This window comes from Clarias gariepinus, chromosome 4 (assembly GCF_024256425.1).
Source record: "Clarias gariepinus isolate MV-2021 ecotype Netherlands chromosome 4, CGAR_prim_01v2, whole genome shotgun sequence".
Taxonomy (NCBI): Eukaryota; Metazoa; Chordata; class Actinopteri; order Siluriformes; family Clariidae; genus Clarias; species Clarias gariepinus.
The window spans coordinates 6,435,818-6,463,007 of NC_071103.1; the positions used below are offsets into that span (position 1 = coordinate 6,435,818).

The following is a 27,190-nucleotide window of genomic DNA, read 5'->3' on the forward strand; positions in this document are numbered from 1 at the left end:
ATAATAATTTATATAACTTATTAACTCATATAAACTGAATTATATTTCAGTTTAATAATTTATTCGAACATATTATCTAATTATTTTGACTTAACATCTTTGATATTACTAACTTCATTAATATTAACTTACTTAATTACTCTAATTTTAAAATTTTTATCATCACTTGAGTAACCAGCATGAATAGTGTTAAATCTTGGATCTGAAAGATATTGTATTCATCAACCAATTTTTCACAAAGTTGAAATTTTTATGCATTTCACTTACTCCACACCCCCATAGCGTACTTAATACCTAACAAGATGTGACTGGTCACATACACCATTTAGCCATATCAGTAATGCCACCGCCAGGCAAGATAGAGCAACATTGATGATCAATTATTCACCAGTAAACTGGTGACAGGATCAACGGAACTCAAGACTCACCAATGCCTGTCGGGACCAAAGGGCCACCTACCTGGCCCAAGCCCACATAAATCCTGCTGCACCCTGTAAAAAAAGTCAATTCTGGCCATGAAAGAAAGGATTTAGAACCTGCTGCACATGGAGCAGGCAAAAAGCCCAAGGCTGCCGACCCGGTCTCCAAAATCTCCAGATCCATATCTGATCAAGCACCTATGGCAATATGCCGGTCAAACAAGTCCAACCCATGGAGGACCCACTCGCTCTACCCACAGCATCCATAGGATCTGCTGCTATTGTCCTGGTGCCAGACACCAAAGCACACCACCAGAGGTCCCATGGACCCACGGCCTAAGCGCCCAATGGCATGGGAAAACTAAAACCTAGATTATTTTGACTTAATGACTTGTTGCATAATTTTTAACATAATAATGTATTATTTTGACATTTTACCTTTTACAATACGATGTTGGTATTTTAGCTTAATAACTAGTATTCACATTATAATAACATTAATCAGCGCCCGGAAGCACAGTGCCCACCCAGTAGGTGTATTTTTGGATCCTGAGAGTCTGTCAAGGTGTGTTTTTTCACTAACCCAATTTCTGCATGCACATCTAATCAAAGTCTAAATTAATAATCTATTCGTGCTTGTGCTTGCTCCCACACCAGCTCGATACCAGCAGATGGTAATTCCTGGACGCAGGCTAATCATGTGTTTCTGTTTTTTGGCGAGGTTTAACACAGCAGCGTGTATGTAGTGGGGACTCAGGATCCGCCAGTCACAGCATGAGTACTGGCCTGCCTGGAACAGATAAGCTTTCACCCTACTCCAGAGACAACAGAGAAGGCTTTGTGGGCCCTGGGATAAGCATCAGATTGACTGAGACGGAAAATGAAAAATGAGCTTCCAGCCATATTAATGCAGCAAGAGCATCAGGCTGGCCTGCCTGGCTAGAGATTAAGATGTCAGAAAGGGCTCTGTCTTCTCAAACTCATCATGTCTAAGATCTGATAGCCTGCTGTGCTACATTGTTCGAATATGTTATTCTTCACCATTTGTGAAAAAATAAATAAAACAGCCACAACCCTTATGAGACAGCCCCTCTGAACATATTCGCAGGTCCACAGAATGCCAACACCATGTCTGAAGCTTGTGTCAGGCTAAATTAGCCTCGTTCTGGTGCATCAGCTACATACCATTATGAATGGCACACATTATGTGCTTTTTAAGACATTATTTTCATAAATCTGCATCTTAGACAGTTTAAAAAATAATCTTAGAAACAGCAACAAAACTCAACAAGACTTAACCTTTTGTAAGGGTTCGCCACTAGAGGGAACTGTTTTTGTTTTTGTTGTTTTGGTTTGCAGACTCAGTTTCCCAGAAGGCACCTCCGAGGCAGGTCATTAAAACTTAACTATAAATAGTTGGTTGTCTGAGAAACTGGGTCGAGCATTGTTGATTTATAATCACTGTCATGTAAGTGGGTGTTTTGTTTTTTCATTTATGTGTGAATTTATGTTCTGTTCAATATTGGTTAACAGAGGCTCGAGTGTTGTACTGGTTATCGGTCCTTTTGAGTTTCATTGTGTGTGTGGAGTTGATTCGGTGTCGTGAAATGTTGTTTTGTGTTATCCTAGTGTGTCTAGCTATAAGATGGCTAATTGTCTGTGGGGTTAGGTACATGTTTAGCTAAGTGAACGTGTAGCTAATTGCCATGCTTAGCTACTAGCCAGGGTTAGCTAGTTATCATGTTTAGCTAATAGCCGTGCTTAGCTGATTGCCATGTCCCTAGTCTGGGTCCGTAGCCTCTGTGCGTCTAGTCATAAAGTCTCAGTCCTGTCATGTCCTAGAGCCTTGTTTGTTTGTTCCTTTGGTTTTGTTTCTTCAGTGTTCATGTTTTACGTTTAATAAAAGGACTCTTGTTTAAAAAACACCCCTCTGCGCCTATGCCTGCCCGTTTGTGCCCAAGGCAACTACAACAGCTAGAACCACCCGAATCATGACACTTTTAACTCATTAAAATATTTGGAAATAAAACAATTTAAAGCTTTTACCCAGATTTTTCATTGTTGTAAATCAAGGTCAGTAAAGTTACCATATACAGTATACCTTATTTGGGCAGATTATAAGTTTATAATTTATTTTATTTAATCATATAATTGTATTTATTTTTGGAGATATATAGACACACATGCTGTGTATATAATATTTAAAAATAAATAATTTTTATACAGTCTTTGGAGGGAGCTGCAACCTGACAGATCTGGAGAAGATCAGTATGGAGGAGTGAGCCAAAATCCCTCCTGCAGTGTGTGCAAACCTGCTGAAGAACTACAGGAACCGTTTGACCTCTGTAATTGTTAACAAAGGCTTCACTACCAAATATTAGAATTTTTTTTTTTTTTTTTTTACTTAAGTGATCAAATACTTATTTGTCATAGTAATTTACAAATTGTTAAAAAATCATACAATATGATTTACGGGTTTTTCTTTTTAGATTCTGTCTCTCACAGTGGAAATGCTCCTATGCTGAAAATTATAGACCCCTCCCTGATCTCTAAGTAAGAGTACTTGCAAAATCACAGGGTGAGCAAATGCTTATTGACCTCACTGTGTGTATGTGTGTGTGTATGTATATATATATATATATATATATATATATATATATATATATATATATATATATATATATATATATATATTGTATACTTAATTTCATTTTGGCATACGAACTGAATGCTGACTAAGTAGTGTCAATGTTCAAGAGCAGTTCAAAACTTGTTTGCTTGTTTTGCATTTTGTGCAAGATTTAATGAAAACATAGCACTATGGGTCCCAAGAATGTTAGCAAAGATGGTAGCAAGAACAAAAAGGAAGCTGTTTTCAGTTTTATTTTTAAAGCAGCCAGAGCCATCATAAATTAAGATTTAAGTGAGGTTTAATGTCTATTTCATATTTTACTCCATTAAGATGTCTTTTCTAAATGTTTAGTTTTTATATGCCAAAATATAATTATAGGGTTGGAATATTTTTGGTAATATTATTTGGGTGGCTGAAACGGAATATCTGCATTTACATTATTTCCTATGGGGAAAATGCGTTTTGCAATAAGAATTTTCAATTTATAGGACCTATTTATTGAATTCCTATGCAGTGGTACCACCTTAATAGGAACTAGGATATACAGTATATATAGTACATTTAATTTTTTTATATGGGAACTGGGTATGTTGCCTTGATTTGCAACATAAAAAATTACAACAAACCTCTAATTAGGAAAGAGACTTGCAAAATTTCAGCGCTCTATAAAGGGATATGGTTCCTTGCCTGTCCAAGATGAGAAGCCATATACAATAAAAATATACAAAACAATAATATATACACACTACCGTTCAAAAGTTTGGCGTCACTTTCTAACTCCATGATGGTTCCTGATTTTTATTTATTTCTACATTGTAAAGGAATGCTGAAGGCGTCCAAAAAATGCATTAACCCTCTTTAAACAGTTAATGGTGAGATGTTTCTGCTACTTCTGCTCTGTAAAGACTTCATAACGCCTCTAATCTGAGGTGCTGTTAATTGGTCATTTTTCAGGCTGATAACTCTAAATGAACTTCTCGTCTGCGGCAGAGGTAGGTTTTGGTCTCGTCCTCCTGGGACGGCCTTCATGAGAGCCAGTTTCATTATGGTGCTTGACGGATTTTGCAAATGCACTTGACAATACTGTTCTTGCAAAAACTATTACAGAAAGCCTGAACTCTGTGTCTTAAAATAACAACTACACTGTAAACCCTAATGTTGTCTTAGTTCATTTAACTTATTTACCATCAAAATGCATAAACTTAAGATTTCAAGTGTTGTGAGCTCAAAATCATGATTAATCCTTTGGGGGAAAAAACATTTTCAAAAGGTCAATTTTCACAAATGTGAATGTGGCGTGGGCGGGGCGGCGGCTGACGACCAGCATGCTTTGCGGGGATGTCGGTGTGTTCACCATGTTGGGGAAGGGTGTTTGGGTTAGTGGCTTCGGCCCTGTTTGGGTGTTGGAGTAGGGGGTGATGTGTGAAATATGCTCTGGTTCATGCTGAGGCTAAGAACATTGTTTAACAGGTTTAAGTTACATTTTCATGTTGAGTTAACTTAAATATATAAGTACACTTAAAAAAAATGTATACCAAGTGAACGCAATTTTTTAAGTACATTAAATAAGTGCTAAGTTTGTTAAACTGAATGATTTAAGTACAGTCTACAAAACCGCCAAGTTAAATAAACTTAAATATGCAAGTTTTGGAAGATTCCATTACTCAATTAAATTAGTCCAATTAACTTATTAGGGTTTTCAGTGTAACTGTTATTTTGTTGTTGTTATCTAATCACCTAATCCCATATGTGTTATTTTATAGTTTTGAAATCCCCAGTATTGTTGTAGAATGTAGAAAATCAATCACTAAACAAAAACAAAGAAATTTGCAAGTGACCCCAAACTTTTGAATGGTAGTGTGTGTGTGTCCTAAAGTTACCAAACGGTGGGGTGCGGTGGTTTTATTTAGGTAAAAAAAAAAAAAAAATCTCTTTAAGAAAAGCCACCCATACAAAAAATGTAGGTACATTTTTAAAATCCTTCCTAAGACATACAAAGTGTTTTACAAATGGCCACCTGTTTAAGTGTTGGTGGCCATGTTGACAGTAACATTCTAGGGGTATTTTTTTTATTTCTTTTTTTTTTTATTTGTGACATAAACTAGAAGCTGCAACCATAAAAAAAAAAAAAAAAAAATTAGGAAATGCTGAATTTCACTTCTTAAATTCTAAAAGTGTTCATTTTCATAAAAATGTTAAAGATGCTTATGCTAGCACTGACTTATGTTAATGGAAAGGTATTCATGTCCACTAGGCTAACAAACATCATACAGTCATATAGACGACAATGGATTTTTATTTTTTAACAATTGCCCTGTGAAGTTAACTAATTGTTAGCGAATCCTTTCCCTCAGGATGATATGGTGCTAAAAAAACTAGCTTCAGCACATGATTCCTATAAGGATCAGTAAGGATTTCAGTATTTAAAACTGAACATGTGTCCAGTACTCTTTATACACCCAGGCTTGTCCTACAGAGAGAATAGACGAATTCTCAGCATGAAATGAGAGAACACCTTCGGCTCAGCTAGAGAAATGAGTAGGATTAGCACTCAAGCTGCAACACAGTAACACCATTTAGTGATGAAACGGCTGCCTCGTCCTCGTCCTCAGTCTCCAATTTAAATAAAAGCTCAACCATGAAGCGGTTAAAACCTGTTTAGCATATCTGGTAATACGTGACAATACATATGTATCACAAAGGTTATACTCATTCTTGTCACGTGACCACCATCTTCCACCTGCGCACACAGCTGTTATCAGTTTAAGGGTTTTTTGTGTGTGTACTTTTGTAATTAGTGGTCATGTTAGCCATTATTGAAAATAGATAAGGTATATTGGGTGTTCAAATTCACCATGGTATTGAATGCATATCACTTCATAAGACACGGAACATGTATTGATGGACAATATGTAAACAGAAAACATTTAAATCAGGATCATCATGGATAGCAGTAATAAAGGTGTTTTACACAGATATACCCAAAACCCTATGGAGAAATCTTTTTCTAGTTCAAATTTGATTATAGATATCTAACAGCAAATAGACTAATCAGGAAATCAGCAAAGCAAGCATGGACTGAAAAATTAATTAATTAACGTATCAGTGGGGTTGGGGGCAGTTGGGGACAGGACATAAAAATCCAGAGGTGGCAAGAGAACAAGGGAGCTAATTTGGCACAAAAGCCCTTGGCTTTGTTACACACTTCTTGACCTTTACACTGAGGGTTTCCTAGCTACTTTGCTGACGTGCAAACAGGCAATGACCTCATGCACTGACAAGGGAGGTTAAATAAAAATAAGGCACCTCTTTCTTTTTCTGCCTGCATTTCGCTCTTAAATAAGTAACAGGGTTGAGTTTTTTGTAAACTAATAATCTTTAGTTGGTTTAACAAGAGTGTAAAAAGTATTTGATGAAGTTCTTCACATGATCTTGGGATGTTCATAATATTTATGCAGCAGTGGTGGCTCCGTGTGTTAAGGCTCTGAGTTACTGATCAGAAAGTCAGAAATTTGAGCCACAGCTCAGCCAGGTTGCTGCTGTTGGGCCCTTGAGCAAGCCCCGAAACCCTGTCTGCTCCAGGGACACCGTATAATGGCTGACCTGGTGATCCTGAACCCTTCTGCCTGAATCCCTTCCTGGTCTAATGCTTTCTCATCACATGTAGAGACCATTACTTGCTGCTGAGGGTGGCCCTATACTGTATGCTCTGCTTATATACAGTATGTAATAAGTGAGGACGGTTCAACCTAAATTATAAACAGCTTTGCACAAAAAGTCTCCATCACTGAACGTTTGGTAACCTCAACAAGGTTGACTTTATATCCTTTTGGACAAAAAGGACTTTATATTCCTCTTTATACTATCTGAAATAAGCTAAATGAGTTTCCTTTTCAGTCTGGTTCCTCTTATAATTTCGTCCTCATGTTTGTCTAAGGGTTTTCCTCACCACCATCGCCTCTAATTTATATCCTGGATTTTTCTTGTAAAAGTATATTAATGATAATTAAGGGTAAAGGAAAGTTATGCATGGGATAGGACAAAGAGAAAATAAAGTATATCTTGCAGGATTTCTTCATGGTTTAAATTATTTCTCTGAAACAGTGAGGTTGTTACTGTATGTCAACTATAATATGTTATTTAGAATTTCTTATTCTAGAATTAGAAGTGTAACTTTAATACACTTTTTAAAATGCTGTTGCTCCCTCTCTCACCATATCAATTAGAATGGTACAGTTTACTGAGGTACGCTTGAGATGCCCTCATGAGGTGCCCTCATACCTACGTTACCATCTGGCTTTTCCTTTCAGTTATGCACTCACAGTTAGACTTGGCACAGTCCCTGCTTGCACTCTGACACAATTTTAAACCTTTTGAAACCACTTTAGAAAAACAGCAAGGCAAGGCCATTCTCGTAAGGCGGAATTGAGAATAAGGCAAGCGCTTCACAGCGAGAAAGCAATAAGACATAATATTATTTATCTAAAGATAGAATAGAATGAAACAGAAGCAGAGCAATATTGTTTGCACAATACATATCAAAAAATAAAATGAAAGCAAATAAGGTTAAAGAAAAAAATGTAAATTTTTGAATTAAATTATTACAAGTACATTTTTGAAAATTGAGAAAAGGTAAATATAAAATAGAGTACAAGATGGTATTATGAAGTAACAGAAAGGTTTTGACCTTAACATTGGCTATGGCCAAATTTGAACTGGATCTTAGCTCTGTAGCATAATAGTTCCACTCTAGACACGTGACTACCATGATGTCAGGCAAAACAACAGATGGTAAAAGTACCCTTAACTGATGTTAGATTACTGGGTATATGCACGTATTCCCTCTCTCTCACTTCCTCACTCAAAATGATAATAATTTGGGAATAACAGATGCAGAAATAGTAAAAAAGAGTAAAAAAAAAAAAAAAAAAAAAGCAAAAGAGCTAGCATCTTGTGCTAAATGAACCAGTCATTTTTCCTAGGAGACGTATCGTTAACAGTACGTAGTATAGGATATATACCATCAAATGCTGCACTTATGTAGTGCAGTAATTGTCAATAGTTTTTGGTTGTTGTTGTTTTTTTTTACCAGTATTTTTTTTATTTTTAAGTGTGTGGGTAAAGAGTTAAAACAGCACATTGATTATTAACCATGATAGACTACTACTTCAGAGTGACTGGATTGTCTAATGATATGATTTCTTCAGTCACTTTCCAGTCAATTATTTGTGATTATGTCGTTGGAGAATATTAAGGTACTGGATACTCCATAATTATTTTAGGCTGGACAATTTGGAACGCACCCTCAGCTGTCTCTCTATTAATTGAAAACGAATACCCCCCACCCAAAATCAAGGTTGTTTTCCTGCAATATTCAGAAGAGTTGGAAGGATCCTCACGACAGCTAAAGTATTTTCAGCTGAACAAACATAAAAATAACGTGCTTGTCAAAAAACAAAAACAACTAGATCAGCAAGAATTTAGAAACCATGAAGCATATAGGATATTTTCTTCGGTTTTGCTGACGTCTAATCACTTTTTCATAAGGATTCAATTTCATGCCTAATAAACCTTTTCAATGTCAAACCAGAGCAAAATAAAAAAAAGGCCAGCTGGAGAGAGGATGCATCCAGTTATGAATACGTACTTTAAGAAAAAATCTGTATATAATATTTAGTGCCTTTATTATCTCTTAGTGGCACTGGAAATTTAATGTCTTTACTGTTAATAAAAATAACCTACAATAGTTGATCAGTAATGGTTGATATTTCAGACAGGAGTTTAGGAAGGAATCTAGAAAGGATATTTTCCTAGAGCTACAAAGTGGAGTACAGTATAAACTTTGGAAGTCAGAGTAAAAAAAAAAGTGATTATTCCAGATGGCCATATTATAGTTTCAGAGTCCCAAGATACCTCATCTGGCTAATCCTTTTATCTAAATGGACTTATCATTGAGACAGGATACAAGTGAGCTATACAAGTGTACACAAGTGCTCTGATAGTGTGGGATCAGGGAATGCCAGGTGTCAGAATTTTATCAGCAATGTTACCGTGAATCCCTTGATAAAACCAATAGAAGAAAGGTTACAGTTTGTCGACATGTTTTTAGGTACATGACAGGACACATCTCTGTAGGGCTTGGGTGTTGTGTCTATTGTGTGTAACACTGCAAATAGTGCATTCATTGAAGAAAATCCAAAATTTCAATTTTCAAAATTACAATCCTCAGAGAGTTAAACACCAAAATAATGGAAGAGAAAACAAGTTTTGGATTGCACGATCATCAGGTGAACCAGAAAACAGGACTAGACCAAACATTAAATCTAACACAAACATGTAGCATTCACCACCATGGGAAATGCAATGTGCAGAAGTAAAGTGAAACAAAATCCCTTCAAGGCATCCAGAATTGCAATAAACCCCCAGGTGAAGTCCCTTGGCTGACCGCTGACGGGTGGTTCCAGGTGCAAACCAACACACCTCTTTATGACACAAATGCACTTTATTACAGAAGTTGAAACCAGCTTTTAGCTTTTTTTATAATGTGTTAACTGTATACTGCACAACCACTGGCTGTATGTTTAAAGCATGTATGTGCGATCAATAGCCACCTGTAGTCTTTTTATAGCACTTTAGGCGCAGTGTGACTCTGCGTCAAATGCAGTGATTATATTTCCAGCTCCCTGTTGGCTCTGTGGTGCTAATGTTTGTGAGAAGTCAATGCGGGAAGGAATCGGTCACGTCTGAAGGAAGATAAATTCGCAATTATGTGTAACAACATCAAAATCTATAGCAATCATATAAATTTGTGAAAATGTATTGATTTCTTTAGGAAAACCAATTGTGAACAGCTTAAACGGGTAAAAAGAAGCTACAGTGACTTAATAAATAATAAATAATATCTAAAAAAAAATGTTTTATACCAAAGTCCTGTTGAATTATAAAATCTGCCCAGGCAGAAGTTGTTGATTAATTAATTTAGTTTATACTTAATTTTCCAACATTATCGAGCAATTTGCTATTATATTGACACCCCTCCCCCCCTCCCCATCCAGGCCCCATCTCCTAATTTAAACTTTAACCTGGAAAAAGAACCACGTTTTAAGACCTTTTTTACTTTTGTTTTTGTTTTGTTTTTTCAAATTGCTTAATTGTTGTTATTTTCATGTTGCGCATCAAGGTAAGTAACTATACTATATGATATTACTCACTCACTCACTCACTCGTCTATACCGCAGGGTTGCGGGGACCTGGAGCCTATCCCAGGAGGCTTAGGGCACAAGGCGGGGTACACCCTGGACAGGGTGCCAGTCCATTGCAGGGCACACACACACTACGGGTAATTTGGGAACGCTAATCAACCTAACCTACATGTCTTTGGACTGTGAGAGGAAACCGGAATACCCGGAGGAAACCCACCAAGCACGGGGAGAACTCCATGAACACAGAGCCGGAAATCGAACCTGGACCCTGGCCGCCTATATGTTATTAATTGCCTGGTAATAGAGTGTAGGGTAATATTGTTTTTCAAAAAAAATTAAATTATAATATATATAAATAAAAAAAATATAAAGTGTTTTTTTTTACTCAGATAAGATTAAAAGCACATTCATTGAAACAAATGTGCAAAAATATAAAAGTACAAATATGAAAAAAAAATCAAGAATATACAAATTCCATGGATGGATATACGGTTCTCCACTGACTTTAATTTGCAGCATAAAAAAATTACAACAATTAAACCTTTTTTTTTGGGGGGGGGGGGGGGGGAAATAACACACATGTTGAAGTGATCACACAAGTGAAAAAGATTTCCAAGTTTTCAAATGACTGCCCTATATGGATTTAAAGGACCAAATTCTACTACAAAGCCATTTTTAATACTGTTGATAATCCTTACAGGAAACCTACAACTTAAAAAAAAACATTAAATTGTCCCTGCGTGACAAAATCCACCATAGACATAGATGCATGAATGCGGTAAGTTTTAGGGTTCAGTATTATGCCAGAGTCTTTAAGCAGTAAGAAAAAGTGTGTACATTAGATTTTTCACCAAGGTAACTTTTTAAGAACAAACACATCTCCAAGGATCCTTGTGTAGCTGCTAACTGATGGCACTGCAGCCCTTGTTATGGCAATATGGAGTCCACACTCAACCTTTTAACTGTTTGATTTCCTTTTTGTTATAAGGTGAGTAATCAGCCCAGAATATTTATTTGTCCTTTCCAAAAGAAAAATCTGGAGAGACAGCGGCATTGTGCTTGGCAACGTTAATGCCGCATGGCATTGTGCTTGGCGATGTTAATTTTAATTGGTTGGAAATGCAGGGCTTTTTTTTTCACAAAGTAAAAAAAGAAAATAAAGCTTCATTTGTTTGGTGCTGGCTTGACATAGTTGTGATTTCTCTCTGGTTTCTTGGTGCAATTACTGAAAAGTAGTGCACTGACTCCGCACCGTTCTATACGAAGGCCGTTCAAGTCAAACCAGGATTTTTAATTGTGTAGAATAACAGTAATGAGAGTAGAAACTCCCTTCACTTTATTTTTTTATTTCCTGCTAAACTAATGCACTTATCATCCAGCTTTTTACTAGTGCTTGAATACCATCGAGGTAAAAAGTTTTCTCAGTGTGCCGGAGCATGATCGGACTGTCTGCTTTCTTGCTGAAATACTGGCCTCCCATGAACTTTTTAATGGCACAACCAGGTGGAAATGGCTTAAACCAAGGTAACATGCAAGTTGGGTGGGTGGGAAGTATAATGATGTGCATTGTTCTGCAAAAACAGGATGCTTTTGGTGATTAAACTAGACCATTGAAGAAGTTCCTGGGACACTTGCATGAAACAGGCAGTCTGATTGTGGCTGATTATGGTGTAATTAGAAGACTTTGTACCTCGATGGTATCCAAGCACTAGTGTAGCAGGGGATTATATAGAGAAATAAAGGGAGTTTTTACTCTTATAACTGTGTTATAATGCTCTGCACAGTCAAAACTCCTGGTTTTACCTGAACACCTTCCATAGAAGGAATGGATTTTTTCAGGTGCATTGTTAAGGAAATCTTGAAGTTAATTAGAATTTTTACAAAAAGACGGCATCTACAAAACTTTAAACAACAACAGTACCAGCAACAACAGAGTGTTTCAGTGACAGATATACATGTCCTTTACATTAAAGCAAAGAGAACTTAAGTAGAAATATAACAGAGCAATGAAGTGGGCAAAAAAATGATATAACTCATCATAATATCACTTAACATCCTGACCCCATTTCGCTGTGTTCCCCAGAATTTGTGTATTTATCCCCTTGTCTTTGTGCTACTATAAGATTTTTACACTCTTCCTTTAAAAGCAATAAAAATAATTTTATCAGAATAATTTTTTTTATCTCCACCCAATAAACAGCATCTAACTCAATGACATGATATCAGTCCTATTCTTTCATTCATCTCTTCCAAAATCCAGAGGCAAGCCGAGCTCATCCGTGCCTACGTGCCGATAAAGCCACTCACATGGACTTCTTTAATCCAGAAGTAAGTGGAGATATTGACTGAAACAGGAAGCCATCGCTCCTTTCGTGTCTGACATCAGCTTTGTTTGTCTTTCACCATATGCCACTTGTTCAAAACGTACAATACATAAGAAGGATGAGGCGAAGGTCACGCTTACAGTATTAGACCGATTGCATTCTCCTCACTATCTCTAGCCTAGCAACCTCTAAGAATACATCCTTTTGGTTACTCGGTACACAATTCTGGAGCTGACGACGTCAGGATAATGTTAAACCGAACGGCGATGAAATAATTTCAAGGCGAAACATCTCTTCCACCAAGACATTAAGAGTCAAACACCAAGTCAGGGGCTATCATTAGAAAGTCAGCACACACTTGTTTCATTGCAACAGCCAATTTAAAGTGTGAAGCTTTACACCACAGCCATAGCTGTCAGCATAATGGGCTGTTTAATCAGCCCTTAGGGGGGTGAAGCCTTTGCTTTACTTTCTTGTTTACTTGCTTGGGCATGGCAAATACATTTTAAAAGACTACTGTTAAAGTATATTCACTATATTCACTCATAATAGAAACACTCGTACACAGCCATCCATGAAATAATCCGATCTGTCAATCGGGATAAAAAAATAATAATAATGATAAAATAATAAATAATAGAAGTGGTGGCACGTTGGTAAAGTGTTTAGCCCTTTTGTCACCTTGCACCTCTAGGATCCGGGTTCGATCTCTTCATGCTTGGTGAGTTTTCTCCGGGTACTCCGGTTTCCTCCCACAGCTCAAAGGCATGCAGATTAGGCTAATTGGCATTTACAAATTGTCCATAGTGTGGGAATGAGCATGTGTGTATGTGTGTGCCCTGCGATGGATTGGCACCCCGTCTGGGTTGTACCATGTACCACCTCATGCCCTAAGTCTCCCGGGATAGGCACCAGGGCTCCCGCAACTGGATGAAGTGGTAAAGATGAGTGACTGAATGAGTTAATGGTACCAAGCAGAAGTTCACAGTAAGATCATATGTTGAAGTGTATTCTTTATATACTCTACCACACAAATTGCCCAAGGATTGCAATTTTATAATATATAAATAAATTTCATACTGTAATTTTTTTTAATCTACTTAACTTTTTTTTTGTTGGTATTTTATCAACACATATCCTTCCGTGACGGGCAAAACTAACTAACCATGACAGATAGCGATACACAGTTAGGGTATTTAACATGGTGAAAATAGTTTAAAACTGTTAGGAGTATTATGTCAAAAGAATAAAACGTGGAGGTGGTGGACAGTTCTGTAAATCTTGTAAATTTATCTATATATTTTATTTAGTTATATTTTATCTGTTAACTTCTGGGTTCTGGTGATAAATACCAAATAGTTTTAAATGGAAAGTTATTCATTCATTGTCTCACACAATGAAGTAGATCAGGGATTAAAGAGCGATTTGGGATTCAGTCTTGTGTTAGGAGCTAGTTAGATTAGTAGTTACAAACAAAAGAACACTGATAGCTCAGATCTGTTTCAGAATGATTTAAAGCAAAAATTAAGGAGTCAAAGTATTGCTTAAGATGACATAATGTGTTTTCTTGCTGAAAGTGCTTATGTGACTGGTTCTGATTGTCTTTGGTGTTAAGAGTAAATAACAACTATTAGTGTAATTAACTATTGTGGAATACCTGGGACATAGAGTGACAGAGTTAAATGTTAAATTATCATCACTTGTCGAAAGCCTCTTGTCCAATTAGATTGCTTGGTCAAAATTAAATGTCTAGTGTGCCTACCTAGCATGTCTGGCATTTAAATTCCCGTTCCTGCAAACACTAGAAACCCATGAGTATAAAGGATTCAAAAAATGAACACTTCATGAATTAAATTGCTTAAAGTTTCTGAATTACTCTCTCTCACTCTCACTATACAGTATATGCATGTTCAGGGTTGCAGGAGGCCTGTAGTCTATCACTGGAGACTCTGGCATGAGGCAGAGTATAATCTAATCAGCGTGCCTATCCACTCACACACTTAAACACATTACAGTAATGCTAATTAGCCTAATCCGCATGCCTTTGGATTGTGGGAAGAAACCGAAATACCATGAGGAAACCTACCAAGCACAGGGAGAACACGCAAACTCCACAGGACTCCAGGGAACCTTTAACTCTTAAGGTGAGAGGCCACAGCGCTAACCAGAATACGACTTTCTTAATAGTTGTATATAATGTTGTCCTTTAAAGTTGAAAATGAATGGGAAAAAAGTACTTTTGTACCTTGTTAAGTTTCCACAAACGCTCATAGGTAGAGTTTAAATTATTATTGTATGATGTTGTATATGTTTACGTATAAATGTTTATGTTTATACTTAACTCCTGAAAACACATCTTGATCATTTGTGTGTGTAGAAAAACATCCAATGATTCCATCTGACAGTAAAATGCAGCAATGTATCAACTATCTCAGCACTTGTATGTCCATATAAAAAGTATGTTGAATTCTCTTAAAGTCAGAACAGCAGCATCGGCATATTTAGAATCACTTGATCTTGAAAATAGTAATAAAAATATTCCTAAGGACTTTTATTTACTCATGTATTATCAGTACTTTGCAAGAGACTTTGTGTGTCTGGGCTACATGACCAGATTTCCTTTTTAAGAGGAAAAGGTAAAACAAATGTTTATTGCTACTATACCATGAGTGGTGACAAGTATTCATCCAATACTAGGCAAAACATGAGACATTTCCTAATAAATAAAAAATTCTAATAGGAGAAATTGCCATCGCTGTGGTATAAAATAGGGGAACTATTATCCTTTTATTTCTTTGATATTAAACCTAGCACATACTTAAATGGGTGAAAAAAAACAACAAGACAACATAACTATAACCTGCACACAGCTCATGACCTCTTAGTTGACTCCCACAATCTGAGTGGGAGACACATCACATTAATTTCACACTATAGTTCCACTTAATTTCCACCTGGAGCTCTGTTTTAATAAATCTTCTTATTCACCTCATAGACTCCCCGGGGTCCTTTTCTCCCCCCTGCCTGCTTCCTCGGGAAGATTTTTTCCTCACAAGAATTTTTCATTGCAGGAAATGAATAAATGAAAACAAACCCATCTTTTCTTACCTGATCCCAGGGACAAATGATGCCGCCGAAAAACATAAAAAGGTAGCCCATGGCGACCAGGCAGGCCCAGATCACCAGGGCGAATAGGCGCAGGAGCTTCGTAAAGACTGACTCGATGCAAACAAGGACAAAGATGCTGAGGAAGATGGCCAGCGCTGTGGGGACAGTGATCACAAATGCAATGTGAGCCTCGATGTCCTGCCGAGACAAAAAAAAATAAAAAATTTAAGCTCAGAGGCATCTATAAACAAAGAAATATCAAGTGCTCTTCAGAATTATTAGTTATTTTATGTAAAGAGTACAACACTTAAAGATTCCACATATTTTTACTATAGCTCTCAAAGGTTCCTTAAAGTGTGTGTGTGTGTGTGTGTGTGTGTGTGTGTGTGTGTGCGTGCGTGCGTGGGTGCGTGCGTGTGTGAGAGCATGTGTTAATGCTTAATTTTAAATACTCCTCAGACAAAAAAAAAAAAAAAATCCACACTTCAAATTACTTTATTTTACTCCATCGCCAAATGCGCCATTTTGGTGTCTATGAAAATGAGCTACTGTTGAGCCACGCCAGCCCAGGAAACTGCAGATCTGAACAACCTGGGAAAGTCACACTTCTCATATGAGGTCACACTAGAGGAAAATCTTACTAGCTTGTTTATGGGGAATGTTTTTGTTGTTGTTTTGTAGATGCTCAGTGGAGTATAAAAGTGCAATTTACCAAGAATCAGCTCAACTGTGTCTGAAAAGTTTTAAAATGTACGCTTGGCCCTTTTTTTTGTCCCTTTCTTCATCTGCAAAACTATATTGTAAGATATATTGGTAAGTGCTTGGATCCAATTCCTGGTAGATGTTCTTATACTTTATATGAACCTCTTTGTTATATACCTAATAGTGGTTGATGGTGTTTTATATTCATTATCTGACTTGTGCAGGTCAGCAAACTGCATCGATCAATGTTATATTCATCCACATAAAAACGGGTCATGATTAATACTTGAGAGCAAATGACAAAGATATAAAGTACAGTACCAGTCAAACGTTTGGACAAATCTTCTAATTCTAATGCTTTTTGTTTAGTGATTTATTTTCTACATTCTAGAAACATATTGGGGATTTTGAAATTATGAAATTACATGTATGGAATTGTGTAATTAGGAAAAAATAAGAACAATAACAATTAGTTGTTATTTTAAAACTAGCTGGTCTGGAACAGCCAAGTGCATTTGCAAAACCCATCAAGCCCCATGATAAAACTGTCTCTCATGAAGACTTTCCCAGGAAAGAAAGACCAAAACTGACCTCTGCTGCAGAGGAGAACTTCATTTAGTTACTCAGACTCAAAAATCACCAATTAACGAACTGCACCTCAGATTAGAGCCGTTATAGAGACTTTACAAAGCATAAGTAGCAGATACATCTTAATATCAACTGTTTAAAATTGCATATTGGATGCCTTCAGTTTTGTTTTTGCACTTTGAATGTACCTACTGGGAGGCAAGTAATAACATATCTCAGTACCATTCTATTTATTTGAAAGCTTTTAATAAGTTTGACACATATATTTTAAGAAAGAATTCTAATAGTTTATAAAGTGGTTTGGAAATACTCCCTATAACTTTTTTTGCAAATTTTTTATAAAGCGTGGCAATAATTCTAAACAGCACTGTGTGTAAAATGCCTATTAGCTTCCTTTGTTAGTTTTCTTTATTCTTTTATCAGCTTTTTTATTGGCTCCCATCACAACTACCATGGAACCTCGGATTGTGAGTAACGTGGTTTCGCAAGGTGAGCAAAGATTTTTACTAAATTTTGACTTAAAAACGAGCAAGTCTTGGTTTACGAGTACTCATGTATCATGTATCTTGCATGCGCTTCTGGTTTTGATGCCGAGCGTCACATGATCACAACTGAGCAAATGTTTTTTCTCTCTCTTGCGCTGCGGAATTGTGGGTAATCGTCTCCCCTGCTGGGTCTTAGTGCCCATCTCTTACTGGTATAATCATCATCTGTGCACGCGTAAACTGTTTACTATAACACTGTACCGTGTGTGTGTGTGTGTGTGTGTGTGTGTAAAGCATTTTTTTTTGTTTGTAAGCATGTGTGTAAAGCATGCGTGTACTGTTTCTTATAACACACGTGTGTATGCACATGTAAAGCAAAAGAAAGTCTCATTAGAGAGGTTAAAGATCCATTTTCTCCCTCGCTGTTGTTATGTGTGTGTCCTGTGTAATTTGACACTATGCCCCTTCACACACACACACTCTCGCCTTTACTAACCCCCCACCACCCCCACCCCCTCTCGGCTTCAGACAAACAAACACACACACTCTCTGCTCTACACAGAAACAATGGTCTGTCGCGATTCCTTTTAAAGGTAAAGTGCAGGGTTATTTGTTTGTTTGTTTTACTTTTACAGCAGTGATTCTGTTATTATGCGCTCACACGAGTGTCATTAGCAATGTTCCTTGCTAATTTTTCCAACAAAACAGGCTTTCCTATAATGTGTGTGTGTGTGTGTGTGTGTGTGTGTGTGTGTGTGTGTGTGTGTGTGTGTGTAAAATTCAAATAAGAGAGGTGAAAGTTTACTATGTAAGATAAGAGGGGGAGAATTTTTAAAGGTAAAGTGCAGATTAATTTTTTTATATTTACTTTATATTTTGTATTATTTATTTTTATGTGTTTATTTTTTAGGTCTTTGGAACGAATAATTTGAGTTTCCATTAGTTCTTATGGGGAAATTGCTTTACAGGTGTTTTGGAATACAAGCCCACTTTCGGAGCAAATTATGCTCATAATCCAAGGTTCCATTGTAATTTATTATATAGGTTAACAAACTGGTGTACAAATTACTCTCAATGACCTAATAATGAAATTACATCTGAGTAGTCAATTAAAGACCTAACATGATAAAGGTGTCTCTTGGCATACTGAACATTATTTTAGCCAACAAGCATCAAAAAAATTGATAAATAAAAACAGCCTTATTATGAAGCCTCTAGTCACTGGATAGATATTGCTGTCATAAATCATAATACCTAGCCATTTTAGCTAAATGTGACTAATAAGCTTAGCAAAGGCAGAAAGGCATCCAAGGCCGTGTATTCACGGCAGGAAGCTGTATAGTAAGATGCTGAGAGTGTAACAGAATTGGAAAGTGCATAAATACTCCTTATGGTGCAACCCACGAGAACCTAAGCCACTGCTGGCAGCTTAATTTTTCTTTATAGAGGTGACAAAGGCTGTGCCAATAAAGGTGAAAAACTATCTAAAGTGATCCAATTAAAATAGCTCTTAGAAAGCAGATGAAGCTTCCTGGACATTACCGAATAAAACTGAAGGGTCTTTCTCAGCATATACATTAACTAGCTATAATTTTTATGGTTTTTATTATTATTAATATTGGTGCTGAATGGCACTATCTAAATGGAATATCTATGAAGCATAGATAATAGCCACCAGCATTGAGTTTGTCATGGAATAGCAACGCCGCTGACTAATTGCATGAATATCAAAGCTCTGAAATAGTAGCAAGTTGGGGGGGTATGAGGATAATATTATGGTATTATAACAGATTTTATCTTCCAAATTAAAAATACCAATTATTTCAGTTCTCTTAACACGTCTCCCCAAAAGTGTGTATATTGTTCCAGCTGAAATATTCTCAGATCACATGTTTTTTCGACTTAACCTCACTTTACTTCACCTCTCTTAAAAATGAGTAGTTTCAGTGTCAATGCAAATGAGTTACTGAAGAGCCACGACCCACCAGAGAACTTCAGCAATGTTTCCTCTTCATCTTTATTTTCTTCTTATATTAGATGACAATAGGTGAAAAATCTAATTGACTCTCACTAGAACCAGAAGATACAAACACATCACACCTATTTTATCTTCAGTTCATTGGCTCCCTGTTAAATTTCTAATTGATTTTAAAATACTACTCTTGATATATAAAGCAATAAATGGTCTCACGCTGCTGTATCTGAGTGAACTGCTAGTGTCTTACGATCCGCCACGCCTACTTCGATCAAAGGATGCAGGCTGCTTTTCAGTACCGCATATTATGAAAACTACAGCTGGGGGCAGAGCTTTTTCTTACAAAGCCCCAAAAGTTATGGAATAGTCTTCCAAATAGTGTTCGGGACTCAGACACAGTCTCAGTGTTTAAGTTCAGGCTAAAAAACTATTTATTTAATCAAGCATTTTCATAAATAGATTTGCCATAGGTAAAGGAGCAGATCTGGGGGACTCATGGACGTAGAGTATTATGGTGAACTGGTATGTTTAGATGCTGTCTTCCTCACTCTCATTGATCACTCAGGTTTGTTGATGGTGAGGTGATCATTGGCTTTACATCTCAGGGAGCCCTCATGTCTGTGTTTCCTTCTGGCTCTTCCTTTTAGTTATGCTGTTATAGTTAGTCCTGCCGGAGTCTCTGCTTGCACTCTACAGTTAATATACATTCACATTATACATTGTGTGACTGTGACCATACCTAACTGTTATTTTTCCTCTTCTACTCTCCCCTCTCTCTTCCCTCTCTCCCTCTCTCTCTGTCGAGCTACACATGTCGTTTCTGAGCTGCCAGTGATCCAGACTCCCTCTGCCCTCCAGACCTGTCTGACCCATCCTGGTGCCCCGCTCCTGGTTGGAGATCTCGTCACATGGTGTGTCTCTTTGGGATGCGTTTTATCCAGGCTTGGGACCTGCACTGCATCACTGGATGCTGGGGCACGTTTGGGCACTGGCTGGGAATCGAACCCTTACAGGCGAAACACCTAATGAGCCACCAGTGCCCTGTTTTTTTCGCATATCACAATTAGGGGATAGGGGTCAGAGCACAGGGTCAGCCAGCTTGCAGCGCCCCTGGAGCAGATAGGGTTAAGGGCCTTGCTTAAGAGCTCAACAGTGGCAGCTTGGCGATGCTGGGGCTCGAACCCCCGACCTTTTGAACAGTAACCCAGTAACCCACAGCCTTAACCAAATAAGCCACCACTGCCCTGCACTACAAGAACACCAATTAGTCTAATCAGCGTGTCTTTGGACTGTGGAAGGAAATCAGAGTACCCACCAAGCACAGGGAGAACATGCAAACTACATGCACACAAATGTGGGAATCGAACCTGGCCTGGAATCAAACCGGACCTTCGAGGTGCAAGTTCAACTGTGCTTACCACTAAGCCACCGTGCCGCCGGACAATATTCCCGCTTAGAACCACATGTGTGAGGGAGGCTACAGATTTATTTGCTGATGACTTGACATACTGTAGATTATTTGCTAACAGTTCGTAAAGGTCACTCATGAAGTCAGTCATAACATGCTTATAATGCATTCGTTAATAGGAAAGTTGATTATCAACCAAAAAAAAGAGATAAAAGTCATATTTTAAGTGAAGTCAATTATGTCACATCAATAAACTTGGCTGGTTTGTGTTTCTTCTGGTTTGAGTAAAAGCATCCGTGTGAGTCAAAGAGCATTCATTAACTCTGTAATTAGTTCTGCCTCATCCTTTTACAACAACTATCTTGGTTGACCCAGACTATATCACGTCAGAGCTTTTCCAATGTTATTTGCTTTATAAAATATAAAAATAATTGCTTGCTGAAAGCCTTAAATATTCCTATGCATCCTTATTTAATAGAGCTGAAGTGTAATATCTGAGCACTAAGTAGAAAGTTGTCTGATCAGTTAATTAAAATATAAATAATGGATTACACAGATACAATCGATTAGACTTTAATTTACAGGTCAGTAACTAATCAGGCAGGTTCGTGCAGCATTTTTTACACTTCAGTTATTAAATTGATTTTTGCTTACTGGTCAGTCTTTATTTAGCACTTTTCTTGGTTGCTGTCATCTCACATTTTCTGTATATCGGGTGTTTTTATCAAGGGAGTCCAGGATTTTAGGTCCGAGGGTCAGGACCCTTGATCAACTTATGAGCTTTGTTTTAAGGTAAATGTCTCAATTAGAACTCTGTCATGACAACTGCAATCTATCGCATTTCAGTCAAGACAACACATATAGATGAAAAAAAAAATCTTTAAATATTGATGGAACCATAGCTCTTTGATTGAAGTAGACTCTTTGGTTAATGTTTCATTCCTGATGGGAAAGTAAAGTGAATTCTACACAGGGTAAAATCTATCGATTGGAAATTAACTTTCTAATCCTGCTGGGATTAAAGGCGAACCAAAAACCAAAAAGATGGCTATGTTTCACATCAGGGCTGCATAGAAGAGACTTGGCAAGACAGCTTTATAACAACTAACTGACGGTTATTTGCAAAAAGAGATTAATTCAGCGTCTCTAATACATGCAGCGCGATAAGCCGTTCAGCCATGGCGTCAACAGTGTGACCACATCTCCTACCCTGGAGCTAGAGAGAAATGTGTCCAATGTGATTGGAGACGACACCATGACAGATCTTTCCTTGCCATTTCACACACACCACCTCTACCTCTCTCTGCCATAGCACAACCATCCCCTGGAGAGGAGAAGAGAATCTCTACTAGTGAAACAAAATGTCAATCTTACACATGTAAAGGATAAACCCTGGGTTATTAGAAATGCTCAATATTGAAGAAATTTCCTAAAAATGTTTAAAATACCTGCTGGAAATTGCAACTTGTATATGAGAAGTTTAACGCATAGCTACAACAAAAATAAATAAATTAATTAATTAATTAAAAGCTAGTTCTCATTAATTGAGGTAGCTGTGGAGATGAACAAGCACAAGTAATACAATAATAATAATAATAATAATAATAATAAATAATAATAAATAAGGGGATATAAAGTTTAATGTTTTTTCTCTAGTATCTTTGCAGAGTCGCCCAACCTACTTGAAGAACTGCAGTGAAGGAAAATTAGTCTCTCTGACCAGTCAGACCTCAGTGCTTCCATTAAACACCACAATTGTTTTCCCTAGGTTATTACTGCTTACATTCTCAGCACTCTTTCCTGGTGGAAAACCCCTTCAAATCACCGACACACACACACACACAGACACACACACACACACACAGTGACCAACAAAAACCCATTAGAATTTGCACATCTTTCAAACTTCTATAAAGCAGTTATAACCACAATCATCAAACAATTGTAAATATTTTATTTTTAACCTTCCGTCCTCTACTGGACATCAAATATTATTTAAATGGAAATTTAAATAAAATGTAAATAAATAAATGTAAGTACTTTTCAAAACCTACATTGATGTATGTTACATTGTTAATAGATCATTAATGCTCTGCTGAACACAGATCAGAACTTACAGTATACTGACCACCACTAAGAAATGTTTAGGGGCAATAGTGGATGCGATAAGACAGGGACTTTAGGTGTGGACTAAAAAATTTCAAGAAATTCCCAGACTTTTTTCTGGATCTAAGGTTGGTCTTTTTAGATTCATTTTAGATTGCTCTTCCCAGTTTTATGCTGATCTTCATAGACTTAGGCTGATTTTCTTTTGTTCTTCTTGACTCATCTTGCCAGGCTGTTGTCTGGTCTTGCTATATTTTATGTTGATCTTTCTAGATTTTGGATTGGTCTTCACAGATTTTGTCTGATCTTATCAGATTTTAGGGTGATCTTCATAGATTTTAGTCTGATCTTCCTCAATTTTTGGTTGGCCCTTCTGGTTTAGGCTGATCCTGGGTTTTAGGGTGATATTTCCAGACTTACATTAGGCTGTACCCAGCCTTTAGACTGCTCTTCCCAGATTTTAGTTATGTCTTCCTGGATTTTTGGTTGGAATTAGGCTGCTCTTCCCAGTTTTTAGGCTGATCTTTCCAGCAATTAGGACTAGTCGAATTGCTGGAAAGATCAGCCTAAAATCTGGGAAGAAATACAAACACATTATTTTTGTTTGTTTGTTTTTATTTTGGGAGGGGGCAAATCTCTAAAAAACTGATAGGTCTTGTCACTTCAGTGTTGTCTGGACATTACAAATTTAGACTGATCTTTACAGATTTTGTTGGTCTTTCTATATGTTAGGTTGGTCTTTCCAGATTTAGGCTGATCTTCTAAATTTTTTATCCTAAATTCTTTATCCAATATATCCTTTGGATTGAGCTGGCCTTCCCAGATTGCAGGTGAGTCTTTATAGCTCAGGTTGCTCTTTCTAGATTTTAATCTTGTCTTATTATATTTTTTTGGCTGGTCATTTTAGCATTGGGATGCTCTTACCAGATGTTAGGCTGATATTTCCCAGATTTCAGCTGGTTTTCCCAGGTTTTAGTCTGGTCTTCAGGCTGATCCTTTTAGAATTTAAGCTGACCTTCCTGACTTTTAGGCTGCTCATCTCAGACTTTAATATAATTTCCGCAGATTGTAGACTGACTTTAGACTGATTTTTCCTGTCCAACTCATTTACGGTATTTATGTTAATTTTTATCTTCACTTTATCCTTCTCAGACTGATTCGGGTCTTAGGAAACACTGAAAGCAAGGCAGGTATTTACCTCAAGCCTGATGGATTCCTGTAAATATTACAAATCTTAATATACATCTCACTATCCTGCCGTATGGAGCTGAATCACCGTCCACTATTAATGTATGATACCTTGTGTGTCTCTAACCAATGAAAGGTAAATTATAAACTGTTATCCATCAACTTCAATTCAGGATGTTTAAATCAACTACTGCGGACCAGGCATTATTTGAGGAAGTAGAAAATGTTTCCTATTATGCAGTAGACTACCTTTCTGATGGAGTATACTTTAAAGGACAAAGGACAGCAAATGCAATACCTAATTACAGACTCACTGCTTAAGTAACACCTCTGAACACCAACGCTTATGCAGCAACCTCCTCCTTCTCCTCTTCCTGTTCCTACTGAGACTGTTTCTGAGTTGATCTCACACACTCACTCACACACACACACACACACACACACACACACAAACATACAGTGCACATGCACAGACACACACTTTTATCTCCACTAGGAGCCAGCAATGATACTTTTATCTGTTCTCTTCCTTTCCTTTACTTTCTGCCGTGCACACACACACACACACACACACACACACACAATCCTCTGTCACCATCCTATTGTATTAACCCTTCACTGTGAGGCACTGAACAAGGTCAAGGGACAAAATCAAAAACTATGAAATAAACTGTATTTACTAGGAACAAAAACACAACTTAAAGAAACAGCATCAGAAGCATAACACTGCATGGCTTCAGCAAGGTAACTTACACTTATAATGAAATTAACCCAACATTTTTTTAATTTTGGTCAATTTTGTCTTAGAGTGTTTTCTTGGGTTTTTGGTTTGCTTGCTTGCTTGCAAATCTAAAAATAAATAAATAAAAATTCTAGGTCATTTCCTAGACAGACAGACGGATAGATAGATAAATAGATAAATAGATAAATAGATATTCATCCTAACTTTTTTGTGCTTGATTCCCATTCTGAGCGATGTTTCTTACTGTATACTTATTTACATAAAATAAAGCAGTATAATGTACAGTAAAAAGAATAACGATGTGTAAAGGGATATATAGTGACAGGAAAGATAGATGACAACGATTAAACCTGCATTAAGAGTTTTTTTTGCATTGCACAGATTTCAGTGCCGACAGATTTTACATTCATTTCACAGGAGCAACACACTTTAACAAACGTCTTGCATTTTGCAATCTGACTCATACATGCACCATAATCCACCATCAGAACCCTCATTTTTTCATTTCCTTGCACGACTTCAGCATGGAGATATAGGTCTGGCAGTCAGATGAGAAAGGCAACGATTTAGCCATGTGTCAATATTTTGCTTCGCCTCGCAGTTTGCTCTTGCTTCCCGCGCAAATGAATGCTTCTCTATTCGGAAGGACATCGCCTGAAGCATTACGGAGTACACCGGCACGTATTCGTCTGCGATTTTCGACACAGAAACAACATCAGCTCTGTTTGTTTATGTTTTGGAAATTTAATTCCTTTATAGATCTGTTGGAGCTTTGAACATTTTAACCAGAGCATTCTGCATGGTTCTAATTTATAATATTGAAAATAACTTAGACAAAACAAATCTGATTTAAAAAATCTACTAACTATGTCCATTTTGATGTTTTCAACATGCTTAGAAGACCTTCTGGGTTGGAAACATACATCCTGAAAAACAGGACTGGACGTCAAAACCCGAGCAGTTTAACAGTCACAACAGCAGTTAAAGTCAGCAGGTTAATAGCTTCTGCTCAATTTGTTTACTTAATTATGAGAAAGCCTGATATCCTTAGATACACTTGTTCTCTGTTCTTATTAGCTCTTTATGGCTGTCAAGCTGAATCAAATTCATGGGACCTTTTAAGAGTCAAAGGAAAGAGCTTTATAAAATAAACACAGGCACGATGCTGTAATTCAAACAGTCATGTCTGCTTTCTGAACCACTTTCATTGCATTGTGGAAAAGTGCTGATCCAAAACATCTTTTAAAACAAAAATGAGCAGTGTCAGCTATGCTTAACTTTTATAGAAAAAGAAACAACAGAAGGACCAAATACGGGACCTGAGGGTCCTTCCACTGTCTCATTACTGTCTTCAGTGACCAGTGCCACCAGTCTGCATATTTATCAGCTTCACCCTATACAGGGTGACACAAGCTCCTGTGTCCGTCGTACTCCAAATTTTCTCTGAGTTTTTTTTTTTTTGCACTATGCTCTTACACAATCTAAGGATTTCAGTGTCACCCTTGTCCTAGAGATAGAGATAAAGAGAGAGAGAGACTGATGTTCCCACTCCTGTTGCCTGTCAATAAGGACAGTGTAAAACTTTCATCTGGGGCACTCATACGTCACAAAACAGACTCTAAAACAAAAGATCCAAACGTGATGGATAATAAAGGCAAAACTCCTGCAATTTAACCTTTCATTTTTACTTTGGCACTCACCAACCCAGAGCCAAAGAACACCGCCAGCAGTGCCAAGCAGGCGCCCATCACAATCAGCAGCAGGAAAACGATCAGCGGATGCTGCTGGCTCATGCGACAATATGACTCGTAAAGCCAATCTGGCGATCTCTGCCTCCTGGTGCCCTCTTTGTCACTGTTCGCACCATCCCGCATGCCACGCTCCAGCAGGTATCTCCTCCCACGCATAGCTCCTGTCCACATAGATCCGGTGCCCTGCCTTTGCTTTTCGGGTGCCTGATTCACTTTCTTGTCCTTCTCCTGTTCCTTGCCGAGCTCCTTCAGGCTCAGAGCGGGTGGCCGGGTGGCAGCGTTGGCACGCACCTCGGACACCAGCAAGAAGCTTTCCACTCTGGCGCGCAGCATCGCTCAGGCAACATGTTTGGACAAGGAGAGAAGTGAGGAGAGAGTAGACTGAGTGCGTGTGTATAAGAGAGAGGAAAAAGAGGGAGGGACCCAAGAGAGGGAAGGAAGGAAAAGAGGGAGGGGGTCGAGGGAGTGTGATAGAGAGAAAGAGCGCGAGAGAGCGAGAGAGAGAGAGAGAGAGAATGGGCTTACTATAGCACTGCTAATGCATAATGCAGTCACTAAGA

At 37.6% G+C, this 27,190-nt stretch overlaps 1 protein-coding gene across 2 annotated transcripts in view; it reads right to left on the reverse strand.

Moving 5' to 3' along the window:
- Positions 1-26,975, reverse strand: part of adcy2a (adenylate cyclase 2a) — a 163,380-nt gene extending 136,405 nt beyond the window's left edge. For both annotated transcript variants that reach the window (XR_008357924.1, XM_053494388.1), the window contains exons 1-2: positions 26,580-26,975; positions 15,686-15,883 (exon numbers count right to left, since the gene is read on the reverse strand). Coding sequence is in view for 1 of the 2 variants with exons in the window: in XM_053494388.1 (XP_053350363.1) it covers positions 15,686-15,883; positions 26,580-26,963 (582 nt within the window). In the remaining variant the exon portion in view is untranslated. The remainder of the gene's footprint in view (positions 1-15,685; positions 15,884-26,579) is intronic.
- Between the last annotated feature and the right edge of the window lie 215 nt (positions 26,976-27,190).